This window comes from Acomys russatus, chromosome X, assembly GCF_903995435.1.
Source record: "Acomys russatus chromosome X, mAcoRus1.1, whole genome shotgun sequence".
Taxonomy (NCBI): domain Eukaryota; kingdom Metazoa; phylum Chordata; class Mammalia; order Rodentia; family Muridae; genus Acomys; species Acomys russatus.
This window is the reverse complement of record NC_067169.1, coordinates 107,473,217-107,489,859: the sequence shown is the minus strand read 5'-3', so window position 1 is coordinate 107,489,859 and position 16,643 is coordinate 107,473,217. Positions and strand designations below refer to the sequence as shown.

The window sequence follows — 16,643 nt, the reverse complement described above, 5'->3', positions numbered from 1 at the left end:
TACAGTCCACTCCTGCCCTTGGAGAATAAACAACGTAACCTAATGTTCAGCACAGTTTCTTTGCTATAGACAAAAACCAGTTTGGGGATGTCTATGACTAGATCAGGTACATTCTTAAAGTGAGTCTGTACTTCTGACAAAAGTACCACTGTGTTCCCAAGAAAAAGCATAGTTAACATGTATTTTGGCTTACTAACACAAAGTATTGCATTAAACGGGGTCCTTCAGTTCCCGTAAAAGTAACACTGAAGAAGGAATACAAAGGCTCGGTTCCTACAATATTTATACTGGGGTCATTGCAACTGCCCTCCAGGAATAGTTGAACTGAATGTTCTGCACCGCAATCACATTGACAACATCAGCTGGTTGGGGCACATATCCAGAAGGAAGTTTAAGAGAATCCAAGGTGAAAAAGATGCTGTCTTCCAGAACCCCAGTTCTTCCATCTATTCTGGTAACAGAGACCTGTGATAAAAAGATGGCAGCAATGAGTATAGAAAAAGCACAATCCATAGTCATAGGCCCTGCGCTTCTTCTCCCTGGCTCTAACCAGGACATTCGGCCATGTCACCACAGAGTCCCGTCCTAGTGCCCGATATATAAATCGCTGCCAAAATCCAACCTCACAGCTATGAAAGCAGTCTCCAGGCATGAGCACCAGGTCTCTCCTGAGAGAATTTTGGTCTAAACATTACCCACAGTGGCTGTTAACTTTTATTTAAGGCCAAATGCCTGAAAAGAAAAGAATGAAAAAGGAATGCACTGTTGACTATCAACAACACCCTGTGCTTCCTTGGTTTCGTTAGAGAAACATTCCTTCATTTTTCCGACGGTACAAAATGAACCCGACCCAAATTTTTTTCAGTGTTTACTACCCGTATGTTACTCGGGAGTTTGAGTGACACTCCACTTATTTTTCTAAACAATTCCAAGAAAGTTGCTCACTGTTTCTTGATTTTGTTGCTCTTGGAACATTCTAATGCTTCCCAGACAAACAGTTCCATTTTTATCGCATATATTACATCATTCTCATATTTCCTTTCAGAATTATAGTATTTTTAATAAGAAGCTTATTTTGACAAAGCATTTGTTTTAGGTATCCTAGCCCTTGTACTATAATCCCGAGCAGCAAAAAATATCACTAAATGAAAGATAAGCAGAAACAAAGGACAAACACACAGCACACACAAACCTCATTTACATGACAGTGTCTCAGGGGTTTTATCAAGCTGACCCTTCTGCTCTGTGTCTCTTGCTGGTCAGAAAACTCAATTTCTACCAGGTCACCATTATAAGGTATAAAATCTGTAACAGTCATGGAAGAAAATCAAATCAGGAGAGCCTTTATTTGGGGACATACGACTTTTCACCATTTACTGTGATGCCATCCCTGACACAGTTTCCATTACACATAAAGTACATTTTGAACATTGAAATCCCCAGGGATGGAGAGATGGTGCAGAGACGTCCCTGTTGTTGCAATGGACTCAGGTTCACCTCCCAGTACCCACAGCCACCTCCAGCTTACCTGTGCATTCCTCTGGTCTCTGCAGGTGCCCACATTCACGTGGCATGCATTCACACAAAAGCACACGTAAATAAAAACAGACAGTTTCGTAAAAGGTAAGGGCTGGAGAGATGGGTCTTCAGTTAAAAGCACTTACTGTCCTTGCACAGCATGTGGGCATAGTGTTCCAGCACCCACATGAGGGCTGTGGCTCCCTGTAACTCCAGCTCGAGGGCCTTTGTAGGCAGCGCTGTACAAGCAGAGCCATATACATACATGCAGGCAAAACTCTCTGACACACACACACATACACACACACACTTTTAAAAGATAAAAGAAAAAAAGAGTATCTGGAACAGAATGGAGCAGTAATATATCTGTCCAATAAACAGGAGGGAACTAACATATTCATTACTCAGTATAGGGCAGGTTCCTTCCTTTTAGCCTCTCTTTAAAGAAATTATTGAAGATGTAGCTTAGTTAGCATGTGCACAAACCTGGATTTGATTTCTAGAAACACATGGATAATAAAATTAATCATGAAGAAAAGTTTGCCCTTCTCACTTGATTTCGGAGTATTCATTTAATCACATTTTTCTGACAATTTTATATATGAGTGGATAGGGCCTCTAAGACTTGTTTGTAGTGCTAAGGATCAACAATGCCTTGTTTTTTATACTGTTTTTCTTACCCTAGAAAAGTCAGCTACCATGACTAACTCTGCTTCACAGAAGCAAACCTCTCCACCTATGCCTTGGGTCCTATCCTCTATTTATAGCTCGGGGACCTGACTCCATGATTTCTTCCTGCTCTCTTCAGCACCCTTAGTCATATCCTTTGCACTATAAACATGTCCAAGTCCTTTCCACTCTGAGCAAAACATTTCTAGCATCCTTCCTGTTGTTGATGACTCTCTGTTGGCATAGTGACAAGCTAGTAAGTTGTCTTTGGAATTTAGCAATCACAGGGACCCTTTCCTCTGAGATGACAATGAAAACAAAACAAACCAAACCCCAAACATACATACATACATACATACATACATACATACATACATACATACATACATATATATATATATATATATATATATATATATATATATATGGGCTATTTTAGATTGCACTGGATTTCAGCTGTATATGATTGGACAAGTTGTAAAGTTTGGCCTTTCAACTTTCTGTAGGTCAATGGCTTTCTTTTGTGTTTTGTTTTTAAGACAGGGTTTCTCTGTGTATGTAGCCTTGGCTGTCCTGGACTCGTTTTGTAGACCAGGCTGGCCTCGAACTCACAGAGATCTGCCTGCCTCTGCTGGGATTACAGGTGTGCCCAACCAGGCATGGCTTCAAGTTCAAGTTTTTACATCCAAGAAAAGTAAACAAGAAAGCAGATTTGGGAAAATGTCACTCTCTCTTTTTTTGTTGTTGTTGATGTTTTGTTTTGTTTGTGACAGTTTCTCTGTGTAGCCTTGACTATCCTAGAACTCTCTTTGTAGACCAGGCTGGCCTCGAACTCACAAAGATCTGCCTGCATCTGCCTCTCTGAGTGCTAAGATTACAACTGTGTGCCACTGAGCCTGGCCACAAATGTTAGTGTTTTATTCAAGTTAAATGGCACCTGGTTAAACTACTGTGGGTATAATTTCTTCTTACTTCCATTCATCATTCAAAGTCCAGCCTGGTATTTGGAAAGCCAAGGCAAGAAGATGGCATGTTTAACAGTTTGAGACAAAACTAGGCAGTATAGGAAGTCCCTGTCTCAAGGCACACCTACACGCTGGGCGTAGGGGGAGCTTTAATAATAGAGATATCAAGTCTACATTTTATTTGGTTTATATTTCATTAGATCTTCATTTCATCATGTATCACACTGTTGTTTTTCTTTTTGTCTTGGTTCTCCAACTTGATCATTAAAGGCACAGGCACAAAGTGGCAGGGTGTAAAGTCAGCCTTTGCTAATTTCCCCTAGCACTGCCTTTGTTGGTGCTTTGCCCACTGTTTCTTCATATCGGTCTATTTGAATGGATTCACATGCCTGTCTCTCCTAATTATACAATGAGCTCTTTTGAAGTAAGGTGTAATGAACTCTCTCTTAAACCAAATTAAAGTTCAACAGTCTCCTTAAATGCACATGCCATTGCTTTAGATACAAAATAATGAACTGTTACATCTGATAAATACAAATAGAATTCAACATTGAATGCACACATATACAGAAAGACACGGGCCTATTTCCAAGCCTTATTTTAAAGATTTTGAGGTATTATGACACAGTATATTTTCATTCATGTAATGGTGTTAGAATAGAAATTCGATACCTATATAAACCAAAAGTTGCACAATTAGGGTACCCAAAGGAAAATGTAACAAATTACAGTACGAGATTTTTGTGTCCCTTGTTTCACATTGCTTTCAAACCCCAATGGTCCACTTCAAATATCAAAATGCAGCTGAAAAAAAGCCAAGTATAGGACTGGGAACGTAGCTCAGTGATGGAGCCCTTGCCTAGCAAGCACAGGGCTCTGAGTCCCATCCATCTGAAGATCCAAGTATCTTGCAGTAGTAGTTCTAATACAAAAATCCTCCCATCAGATAAGCATGTTCCAAATTTGACCCTGAAGACAATGCCTATGCCCAACTGATAATATTTCAAATGGCTAAAACCTAATTTTAAATGTAAAAAGTAAAGCCAGGCTCGGTGGTGCAGGGTTGTAATCCCAGCACTTGGGAAGCAGAAGCAGGCGGATCGCTGTAAGTTCGAGGCCAGCCTGGTCTACAGAGGGAGTCCAGGACAGCCAAGGCTACACAGAGAAACCCTGTCTCAAAAAACCAAAACAAACAAACAAAAATTAAAAATATGAGCTGTACCTTTACAAGCAATGTCTAGATAGATGGAGAAATCCTGACCAATGTAGTCACTATCACCCATTAGAGAAGAAATACCATCAAGCAAAATTCTCATGTGAGATTCTGATTGTTCGTCACCATGGCCATCACAGAAAACATCTGCCTGTAAAACAAACAAACAAAATAAAACTGTTACTTCAAACAAATCAAAGTCAAAAAATTATGAAATCAACCCTAAAATCATTGCTCAAGTAATAGGTCAAATAGTGGTCACAGACAATGATATAAATTGACACGCACTTGAGCTCAGTACCAATTTTACTGTAGTTTTAGAGCAGATGAGGAGAGTAGAGAAGAAAAGACAGGGAGTTGCCATGTGCTCCCACCAGTCCACGATTAGCGTCTCCTATCTAGCATCTTGGATTGGTATGCCACACTGCTTACAGGTGGTAAGCCAGCGTCAAGTCTCTCTACAAAGTCCATAGTTTATATGAGGGCTCAGGCTTGGTGTTGTACAATCATAAATTTAAAAAGTGTGTTCTGGGCCGGGCATGGTGGCGCATGTCTTTAATACCAGCAATCGGGAGGCAGAGGCAGGCAGATCTCTATGAGTTCGAGGCCAGCCTGGTCTACAAAGTGAGTCCAGGACAGCCAAGGCTAATACAGAGAGACCCTGTCTCGAAAAACCAAAAACAAACAAACAAACAAATGTGTTCTAAGAACATTATTTATTTACATGTCTGCCAGACTTCATGTACTGCTAGTGTTATATGCAAAAAATCAGATCTACAGTTTCTACTTATTGGTAATTAAAAATCAAAGGAGAGTAAAAGACAAAACTAGCTAATACTGAGCCAGGCATGGTAGAGCATGCCTTTAATCTCAGGACTCGGGAGGCAGATACAGGTAGATCTCTGAGTTTAAGGCCAGCCTGGTGTACAAAGCAAGCTCAGAACAGCCAGGGCTACACAGAGAAACCCTGTCTCGAAGTCCGCCCTTCCCAAAAGCATCTAAATTTTTATTTCTTGGAATTATAATCATCTATATCTTATGTTTTGTTTTTCTCATTACAAAAATAACAGTTTCACTTGGGAGACAGAGGCAGACAGATCTCTGTGAGTTCAAGGCCAGCCTGGTCTACAAAGGGAGTCCAGGACAGCCAAGAGTATACACAAAGAAACCCTGTCTCGAAAAATCAACCAACTAAACAAACAAACCCAAAACCCAAGCAAAAACAAAAACACAAAACCTGAAACACAGTTCAGCTTATAAAATGTAAAAAAGACATGAAAAAGCAAGCAAATTACACATCATTCAGAAATCCACCCCCTACACAATCAATAATCATTGGCCATGTTTTCATGAAATGAGCAACATACCACCACCTTGCCCTGTATCTTACCTTGACTCCATTTTGTGTCTGTTCAGGTGATTTTCATCCCTAATTCCTTGAACAGTCACATCTGCTTTGCCAACACTTTACAGGCTTTCCAGGACCCTGACCATGGCCCATGTATAACCAAAATTACTACTGAATGCATATCCAAACCTAATACAATGAGGTTCTCCTGACCTATGCTCGACAATGAGGTCATTGTGGGTTTTGGCCTTTATAAAGTCTGTACCCCTGAGCTTTGGTGTCAAAAGTTCGTTGTTGCGGCATGAACGTGTTCTCCGTGGTCAGCTAATTAAAGGCCTTACATTTGGCTTTGGATGGGTAGTGGTCTGTAACGTTCTTCACTGGCCCTGTTCCAGGTGGTTTACCTATATACTCTTCTAAAGAAAAATGTAGTATCACACATGTGCAATAAATAGATAACCAAGTGGAGCACAAATAAGCCAGTCTACTTTAGCTTTTTAAAGGAGAATACAGCATCCCATGAGCAGAAAGTGCTGTAATTTATGGGCTCCATCCCACACTGTTGGCCATACAACTTATAAATCTAATAAGACACTACTTAATTTCCTGTCTACATGTAGGGTCAGCTGTCAGGAACAGAACCGCATGCTTAAAAGTTTCTATGGAGAGGTCCCATAGCTTCTGGCCCATGGTAGAACCATCTGGTGGCCCTGGGTGTCATTGTTCCCCACCCTAGCTTAGGTCCAACTCTCACATCTGCTGTGGCTCTTGAAGCCCCAGGGTGCCCTGGTAGGGAATGGCTAAAGGGAAGAGGAAAAAGAAACAGTCCTGTTGGGAGGCCAACAAGGAGGCTGCGCTGTGGCCATTAACAGTGAGCCATGCAGGGCCAACAAGGAACCCTGGGCGACCTTTGTTAGCTTGCAAACATGGCTGCCTTGCTCTTCTTACCAGGTCCTCTGAAAGAGGAAGAAGACGCCATTGTACAAACCCAGCACTGCTCTACTCTTCACTCATCTGTCTCCCTCTAACCCCTAGCCTCAGGCTTAACCCAGAGCTGAAGCTGCTCTCTCCTTCCTGGGGCAAGAGCTTGTGCTGCAGAACGCACGGCTGGATGCGTCCTGCCTCCTGCTGATTTCCCTGGGGGTGGGGAATAAACTAGGAAAACAACTGAGGCAACTTGCATGAACTTGTACCTGAAATGACTCATCCTTTAGGACAGTCTGTGTCTGGATTATTTAGAGAACTTCAGTAGTTTTCCATCTACATCCTGTTGTTTTTGTAAATTACTCCTTTTTTTTTTCAGTGTCCTTATTTATTTATATATTTTATTTATTCTTCTCTCATACAGTTCATCCCAACCACAGCCTCCTTCCACTCATCCCAGTCTCCCCCGCCTCTGCCCCTTTGTACCTAGTCTTATAGTAAATCACTCCTGCTTATTTGTTTCTTTCTTTCTTTGTTTGTTTGAGACAGGGTTTCTCTGTATAGGCTTGGCTGTCCTGGAACTCACTCTGTAGACTGGGCTGGCCTTGAACTCACAAGGATCCTCCTGCCTCTGCTTCCCGAGTGCTGTGTAAATGACTCTTCGGTAGCTATTTGCTCTGAGTTGAAAGGCCCTCAGAGAGGTCCAGGCGTGCAGCTTTCACAAGTCATTACCAATGCTGGGGGATACTTTTTGTTGATAGAGCTGCCTTTGAGTCACCTGTGGTCCTCTAAGCAAGCCTCCCCATAAGACTCCAGTAAGATCACTACATAACCAGGTTCCACTTGGGGAGAACCAGTTCTTCTGTCTGTCTTTGGTGCCCGATTGGAGTGAGTGGACTTTTGTTCCTGTGTTCCCAGGAAAAGACAAGTAAGAGTGACTGAATTCATTTTTTAAATGTGACGTCTAGAAGGAGGAAGTGTCGGTTGATTTGTCCTTATAAAATTTGTGTGTGTGTTGGGAGAAAGCAGTGACTAACAGCTGCTCATGCCTGTACTTGCAGAAGCCAGAGGCCTACATTGGGATCTTCTTCAGTTGCTCTCCATCTTATTTTTTGAGAAAGGCTCTGTCACCAAACCAGAATGCCATAACTGGCTAGCCTGGCTGGGCAGCAAGGCCCAGGAACTGTCCTGGTTCTGCTGCTCCAGAGTGGGATTAAAAGTCAGGCTGTTGCAGTGAGCTTTCAAGTGGGTGCTGGCTCAGCTCTCCAGGCTTTCGAAGTGAACAAGCAACTTCAGAGAGAGTCATGCCCCTGGTGCTTTTTTACTCTGATGAAAGTTGATGGCATTTTGGAAGGTTTTAAAGAATCCGTAGCTTATTTTGTCCTCCAGATGTAGCTATAGGCAAAGGGGGTAGCTGAAATTTGTGGTGTTCTTGATTTATGGGGGTTATTAATTAAATTTGCTTTGGGTAGAATAAATGAATGAAACTTTGATTCATATAAATCCATTTTCATGTTTCCAATCTTGAAAACCCTAGTTTCTCCATCTATTTAATCTCCATCTCCAGCTATCACTACCAATTTCATGGTTATTTATTCATTCATCTTTATCCATAAAGAAGGTACCAGGCCTACATCTGTCTATCACAGCTGAGTAGCTATGTGAACGATCCACTGTGACCTCTGGCCTCTCAGTGCTCTTTCTTCAAATTAACAGACAGACAGACAGACTACATGAGGAAGCCTGGCTGCCTCCCCTCCTCTCTCTTTCTCTCCCTTTCTCTGTCTGTCTGTGTGTGTGTGTGTGTGTGTGTGTGTGTGTGTGTGTGTGTGTGTGTGTGTGTGTTTCAAGACAGGGTTCCTCTGTGTAGCCCTGGCTATCCTGGAACTAGCTCGGTAAACCAGGCTAGCCTTGAACTCACAGAGATCTGCCTACCTCTGCCTCCTGAGTGCTGGTATTACAGGCCTGAACCACCACTGTTTGGCTGGCTCTACACTTATTAGATAACTAAAAATTTCAAAGATTGACAAGACTCCCACTCTTGCTAACCCTATCAAATAGGAAGTCTCACATCTTGCTCCTGATCATGTCAATTACACCATCATTTATTTACATCAGTAATTACCATCAGTAATTACAGTACTAATAATAAGCTTAATTTGCATAGACAGATTAAAATGATAAGTATCTGAGCTGGGGTGCTAGATGCAGATTCTGTAAATCTAAAAGGGCTTTAAACTGAGGAAGTCCATGGTAAGTAAATTATACTTCAATAAAGCTATTTTGTTGTTGTTGTTGTTGTTTTTCGAGACAGGGTTTCTCTGTGTAGCCTTGGCTGTCCTGGACTCACTTTGTAGACCAGGCTGGCCTCGACCTCACAGTGATCCGCCTGCCTCTGCCTCCCGAGTGCTGGGATTAAAGGCATGTGCCACCATGCCCAGCTTCAATAAAGCTATTTTTTAAGAAATGATGAAAATATATGTCCCTTCACCCAGTAATCAACAAGTACCACAGGCACATCATTTGCATTGTAAGAGGAAGTTACAGGATAATATAAACTCTAATAACTTTTGTTAAATACTGAGGAAGAGATAATGCATTTTGTACTTTTCTAAATAGACAAACAACATAGAACAGATGCCAAGGCAGAAGAACTCAGAAACAAAGAAAGTGCCCCAAATATACAACTCTTACTGTGGCTGCATTCGATCCATGAGTAGTAGGCTCTTCCACAGCTGCAGGAACTTTTCGTTCAACTTCCAGAGGTTCGTTGCCAGTCCAGACATCAGCACTGAAGGGACTGTGCCCATTGATCCAGCCACAGTCACCACAGGACTCCAGCACAACTCTCCGTCTGTTTTGTAATGTGGCATCATCTAAGAAATGAGTAAAGAGAAAAACTGTTCGCAAGCGCAAACACACACTACAAATGAGTCCTCCCAGAGAAAGCTGTCGTAAACAATCGTCTAAGGCTAGAAGTAAGGTAATTTTGATTTAACATAGAAATTAGGTTAGTGAGCAGTGATTCAGCCAGTTTTAAATCCTGGTTGTATGAGGGTTTGTTTGTGCATGTGTGGTGTGTGCGTGTGCAGGAGCATGAGCATGTATGTGGATTCTTTCCTTTGTTCAATGTGAAGCCCGGCAGTGGTGGCACACGCCTTTAATCCCAGCACTCGGGAGGCAGAGGCAGGCGGATTGCTATGAGTTCGAGGCCAGCCTGGTCTACAAAGTGAGTCCCAGACAGCCAAGACTACACAGAGAAACCCTGTCCCTAATAATAATAATAATAATAATAACAACAACAACAACAACAACAACCACCTTTGTTCAATGTGGGAATCCAGGTATGGATCCTGCTGAGCCACAAAGTAGCTGTGCACTGTCTTCGTTGTTTGCCTACCTGACTTGGCTATAGCATGAACATGGTAATGCCACAGCTTCTTTTGTTAGAGCACAGATACTATTCTCCCCAGCCACACTGCACCCCTTTACTAGATTCTTCTGAATGAAATACAAACCAGTCGCATAATCCATTGTACAGGTAATCAGTGGCAGACTCCAGGGAGTGTGTTTAGGGATACAAAATGAGCGAGTAAACTTTGATTCCCATCTTTTATTTTTCTTTTTCTTTTTTTAGTTTTTTCAAAACAGGATTTCTCTGATTCCCATCTTCTTATTGGCCACAGGCATATGATTCATTTGCCTGGCTTCTGTTATAGGTTGATCTTAAATGTCATCTATTAAAAGTTTGGTTTCCAATGTAGCAGTGTTCAGAAGCGAAGCCTTTGGTTTAAGAACACTCTGACCTCATTAGCTGAGTAATCTACTTTATTTAATTAATTTTTTTTCGAGACAGGGTTTCTCTGTGTAGCCTTGGCTGTCCTAGACTCTCTTTGTAGACCAAGCTGGCCTCGAATTCACAGAGATCCACCTGCCTCTGCCTCCCCTGTGCTGAAATTAAAGGTGTATACCACCGTGCCCACCTTTATTTTGGTTTTGGTTTGTTGTTGTTTTAGTTTGGTTTGGTTTTTTGAGGCAGGGTTTCTCTGTGTAGCCTTGGCTTTCCTAGACTCTCTTTGTAGGCCAAGCTGGCCTCAAATTCACAGAGATCCTCCTGCCTCTGCATCTGGAGTGCTGGGATGACAGGCGTGTGCCACCATGCCTGGCTGCTGTGTAATCTATTTATGAGTTTGTATAGCTTGGTGAATTTGCACTTGAAGTGGTTTGTTAGGCAACTGATCTTTTTTTCTCCTTCCTGACTGTCATGAGTCAGGAAGCAGTTCTGAGCCACCACATCTTCCCCACCAGTAAACTTTGATTCCTATCTCCTTACTAGTCACAGAGATATGATTCATTTGCTTGGTTTCTGTTATAGGTTGATCTTAACTGCCAGATCCCAGAAACACCGTCAAGTGACCACTGACTGAACACTCCGAAAGTATGAGCCACAAAAAGCCTTTCTTCCTTTAACTTGTCTCAGGCATTTTATCACAGTAAGAAAGTTGGTCCATAGATACAGATAGTTAAGAAACAAAATGGGTGTAGTGGTGCACACCTTTAATCCCAGCACCCCAGGAAACAAAGGAGGTGGATCTCTGTGAGTTTAAGACCAGCCTGGGTTATAGAGTGAGTTCCAGGACAGCAGAGAACCTCTTTCTCAAAAAATAAACAAGAAAGAAAGAAAGAACAAAATCAGTGGGCTGGAAAAATGGTTCATTGGGTAGAAGAACTTGTCCCCCAACTCCTGACAACTTGAATTTGATCACTGATCCCACAAAATGGTAGGAGAGAACTTACTCCTAAAAGTTGTCCTCTGACCTCCTGACATATGCTGCTGCACACCTGCAGTCACTCTCACACACACACAAATAGATAATTTTCCGAGATAAAGTAATTACGGTAAACAATTACTGTAAATGCTAAAAGGCTTCTTCCTGTAACCTATGGTAAACTAAAACAGAAAAACTTGTGCGTTGATGGCAACCTGTCTTGCACAGGGAGACCTGGTCTCAAATTTTACTTCTTTGTTTAGGTTTTCTAAGACAAGGTCTCTCTGTGTAACAAGAGCCCTGGCTGCTCTGGACTCAGTTTTTAGACCAGGCTGGCCTTGAACTCACAGAGACCTGCCTGCCTCTGCCTCCCAAGTGCTAGGATTAAAGTCCTGAGCCACCAGGCCTGGCTCTCAAAAAAATTTTAAAGTTCCAAAAAGTATGTAGATAAATGCAAACATGGAACACGGATAACTCCCCTTTGCCACCTCCACCCATTCTCTCATTTCCTACCTTTGCCTTCTTCATTTAAAAAATATTTTATTAATTCTTTAAGAATTTCATACAAGACGGGTATGCTGCTGCACGCCTATGATTCCAGCACTCCGGAGGTAGAGACAGGCGGATCTCTGTGAGTTCGAAGTCAGCCTGGTCTACAGAGTGAGTTTCAGGACAGCCAGAGCTTTTACACAGAAACCTAATCCCGAAACAAACAACCAAACCAAACAAACAATCCCCCCCAAAACAAAAATAATTACAAGAGATTTTCATGCAATATATTCTAATCAGACCTATCCTACTTGTTCCAGTTCTTTGGAGATCCACCCACCTCCCTAGTCACCCAACTTAGTGGTCTCTCCCTGTTTTCTTTGTTGCTCAGAAATACTTTTGGGTCTAGTGTCTGCCTTGGAGGGTGGTCGCATCCTTAGAGAAAACTAGTTCTCCCTCTCCTAGTATCTATCAATTGCCAACAGTTCTAAGCATAAAATGCAATAGCTCCCCCCTCCACCCCCTCCCCGCTGCTTTCTTTGTTTTGTTTTGTTTTAGTATTTTTGCCATATTGTGTTTTTTTTTACTTAAAATATTTTTTTAAAAGAAAAATTGTGTGAGAATGCACATGCGCGTGTCTGCCTGAGTGCATATTTTTGCACCACGTACCCTTGGAGGGCAGAAGAATTCTGTGCCCCAAGAACTAGAGTTATGGGCAGTTATGAGCAACAATGTGTGGGCTAGGTACTGAACCCAGGTCATCTCAGAACAGTAAGTGCTCTTAACTGCTGAGCCATCTCTGTAGTCCCCACTATTTTGCCTTTATATGTCATTATTATCTCTTTGGCTTTTGTCATTCCTTCAGGAAAGGAAGTTGTAGAATGAATCCATGCAAAACTATACAGCTGGTGGCATAGGAGGGCGCGCCGCAAGGAACGAGAAATGACCTACTACGATAAGATGGCGCTACTCTCGTCAGGTCGATTTCTAAATTCCTCGGCCTCCAGCCCAGAGACGGAACACACCTCTAAAAGAAGATCTCTCTGGAGAAAGAATTAAGCGCACTACCTTCCAAAAGCCTCTGCCACTGCTGTGTCTCTTCCTTTGGGTCCATTTTTCTTCGAAAGAAGGCACGAAGTCTAGAAAGTAACCGATTCATAGCTGTCTGAGTAAACTTGAGCACCAACTGGTACCGGGACTGAAGGCTTCCTTCTATCTAGTGCTCTGTCTCTCAGAATCCTTTTCACAGCAACTCTCACGCGGCAGCGGCGTTCTCCGTACAGCCTCTTCAGTCTGAGGCGCCAACTGAGGCAAGACTGCCACGCGCACGCGTTCCTGCTCGGAGGTAGGACTGCCACGTATACGTGTCGCTGCTCAACCAGCCAATAGGAGTGTAGTTTACTAAAGCTGTTGACCAGCAGGGCACTCTGGGAAGCAGAGGCAGGCGGATCTCTGTGAGCTCGAGGCTAGCCTACAAAGAGGTCCGGGAAAGCTAAGGCTACACAGAGAAGCCCTGTGTTGAAAAAACAAAAACAAAGAGAAGACGAAGACAAAGACGAAGAAGAAGAAAGGAGACAACAACGACAACAAGGAGGAGGAGGATGACGACGACGGCGACGAAGAAAGCCTACGGAAAGTTGGAAGGTCAAACTTTACGGTTTGTCCAGTCATATAGCCCCCACCCGTATATATGTTTATGTTTGGGTTTTGTGTGTTTGGTAGGGGTTTTGTTGTTGTTGTTTGGTTTTTGCTTTGCAGTGTTTTTGAGACAGGATTTCATTCTAACCTAGGCTGCCTCAAACTCATGACAATCTTTCGGTCCCAGCTTCCTGAGTGCTGATTAAAGGCATGCACCACCACCACCCAGCAGGCAGGGATGTCATAACATAGATTAAACTGAAAGACGAGGGAGCCCCGCGTACACCGGTACAAGTTTGGAGAACCAATGACAAGTGATACACTGAAATCTGCCATCCTGGGTCCCAAGTCTGCGGCTCATACTGCTAAGCTGCATTAAAAAAAAAATTAAAGAACTCTCTTATCTGAGTTAAATATACATAGCTGATTTTTTCGGGGGCTGGAGAGGTTTGAGGTTTCTCTGTGTAGCCCTGGCTGGCAAGGAACTCCCTCGGTAGACCAGGCTGGCCTTGAACTCAGATATCCACCTGCCTCTGCCTCTGCCTCCCAAGTGCTTGGATTAAAGATTTGTGCTACCACCACTAGGCTGAGTTTTATGTACATAAACATGATAAAAAATATCGTTCCAAAAATGGCGTGTATCTAACAATGGAATATAAGACAGCCATAAAAGTTAATAAAGCTCCAGGCGGTGGTGGTGAATGCCTTTAATCCTTTTGTCACGTGATGATAATCCTCTATTAAATCATCAAGAGGAAGGCCAGAATGGGAAAGCTGGTCCCCAGGAGGACATATCTTAACACAGATGAAATTGTGGAGGCAGACGCAGACAGATCTCTGAGTTCAAGGCCCTCCTGGTCTACAGAGAGTTTCGGGACATCCAGGGCTACCTAGAGAAACTTTGCCTAAACAACAACAACGACAACAACAACGAAAAGAAAAGAAAAAGAAAAAAGGAAAAAAAGAAAGTGTAAGAAGCTTGGAGAGGGAAAGGAAGGGAACTGAATTGAACACCTAATGGATATAGCGATCCTACTCAGGGATGATGCTAAAAGGATCATAGTGATAATAGTTGGCTCATTATGGGCAACACATTTAATACTAATGAACTATGTTGTTTAAAATGGTTTTAAGTCTTATTTTTTATTATTTCACATTATGTGTATGTTGGTGTATGTGAGTGTAGGTGCCCAAGGAGGGTACAGATGCCAGATCCCTTGGAGCTGGAGTTGCCCAGGCAGTTGTAAACTGTTTAACCTGGGTGTTAGGACCCCACTTCTAGTCCTCTGGAAGGCAGGACGCACTCTTAACCACCGAGCCATCTCTCTGGCTCTTAAAATGACCATGTCCAATATCATCACTCATTACAAAAATTGAAAATAGAGGCTAGGGGTTAGGCCAGTGGCAGAGCACTATTGAGCACATGGCCCTGGCCTCAGAGTTCAGTTCCAGAAGAAAAAGTATGTATAGACTTGGATGGCCTATATATGCTCTGTAGTACAGGCCGGCCTGGAACTCACAGAGATCCACCTGCCTCAGTCTCCTGAATGCTGGGATTAAAGGCCTGCGCTACCACGCCCAGCTCAGAATGTTCTTAAAACCATTCAACAATCCTGTGAAACTTGGCAGTGGTGGTTCAGGCCTTTCATCCCAGCACTCAGGAGGCAGAGGCAAGCGATTACTGTGAGTTTGAGGCCAGCCTGGTCTACAGAGTGAGTTCTAGGACAACCAGAGGTGTTACACTGAGAAATCCTGTCTCCAGGAAATAAAAAGAAAGAAGAAACAAACAAAACAAAACAAAAAAAAAAAAAAAAAAAAAAAAAAAGACGAGCAGGAAGAAAAGGAGAACTTAAATCTAAATTACAGTGAAGTGCTGCACCATAACCTACTTAAACGTTTATAATGTTTTTAAAAGACAAACAGTAACAAGCGTTGGCAAGTTTATAAAGCAATCACAGGGCTCACACATTGTGAGTGAGCTTGTTTCAAAGGCCAAACAGCTAAAGCAACCTCTCCCCCTGGGCTGTTGCTCAGAAAGCTAAATGTGGAGTGGCCACACGCCCCGCTGATTTCACTACTAAATACATATCTAAGAGAATGAAATTATATGTGCACGTACTCAGACATTTGCAAGATGAACTGCACTTTGAACATTTTATTCTACGTGAAAGAACTCAGCCAAAATTACCAAATAAGCCAGGCCTGATGGCAAAGGGTTTTTTTTTTCCCCTCTCCCAATACTTAGGAGATGGAGGCAAGATTACTGATAAAAGATTGCACAGAGCCTCAGGCCAGCTGCAAAATATGAAGAGCACAAGGACAGTGGAGTGGGACAAAGGGACAGATGTTTTTCTTCTTTTCTTTTCCTTCTTTTTTTTGGGGGGTAGGGTGGGGTGGGGAGAGGCCTCGCTCTGCAGGCTTTTGTGGCAATCTTCCTGGATCCCCAGTACTGTACTGGTCAGCTACTAGGTCCAGCCTGAGTTCTATGCTTTAAAAGGATGAATACTGCACTATGAGACTGCTTTGTTGTGTTCGACACTGTTCTGTTGCTGTGAAGAGGCACCATGACTAAAGCAGCTCTTAGGAAAGAAACCGTTTAACTGGGGCTGGGCTTACAGTGTCAGAGGTTTAGTCCATTATCATCATGGTGGGGATACTGGAGAAGGAGCTGAGAGCTACAGCCCGATCTAAAGCAGGAAGAGAGGAGGCCGACTGGGCCACATGTTGCCTTCTGAGGATTGTTGATGAATGGTTTTAAGAACGTTCTGAGCCAGGCATGGCGCAGGCCTTTAATCCCACCACTGAGGAGGCAGAGGCAGGCGGATTGTTGTGAGTTCGAGGCCAGCCTGGATTACAAAGCAAGTCCAGGCTAGCCAAGGCTACATAGGGAGACCCTGTGTCAAAAACCAAACCAAAACTAAACTAAACAAAAAGTTAAATACATTGAAGAAAGGCTAGGCGTGGTGGTACATGTCTGTAATCCCAGTACTCAGGGAGGTAGAGGCAGGCAGATCTCTGTGAGTTCAAGGCCAGCATGGCCTACAAAGAGAGTCCAGGACAGGGCAGCCAAGGCTACACAAAGAAACCTTATCTTGAAAAACCAAAACAAA

General features: G+C 42.9%; 1 protein-coding gene across 1 annotated transcript; it reads right to left on the bottom strand.

Moving 5' to 3' along the window:
- Positions 1-282: 282 nt before the first annotated feature.
- On the bottom strand, positions 283-13,054 carry LOC127184859 (cancer/testis antigen 55-like). The gene is made up of 5 exons (XM_051141280.1): positions 12,964-13,054; positions 9,332-9,513; positions 4,375-4,516; positions 1,193-1,305; positions 283-465 (listed from the first exon to the last, which is right to left on the bottom strand). Exons 1-5 carry the CDS (start codon positions 13,052-13,054, stop codon positions 283-285), a joined length of 711 nt encoding a protein of 236 aa, XP_050997237.1.
- Between the last annotated feature and the right edge of the window lie 3,589 nt (positions 13,055-16,643).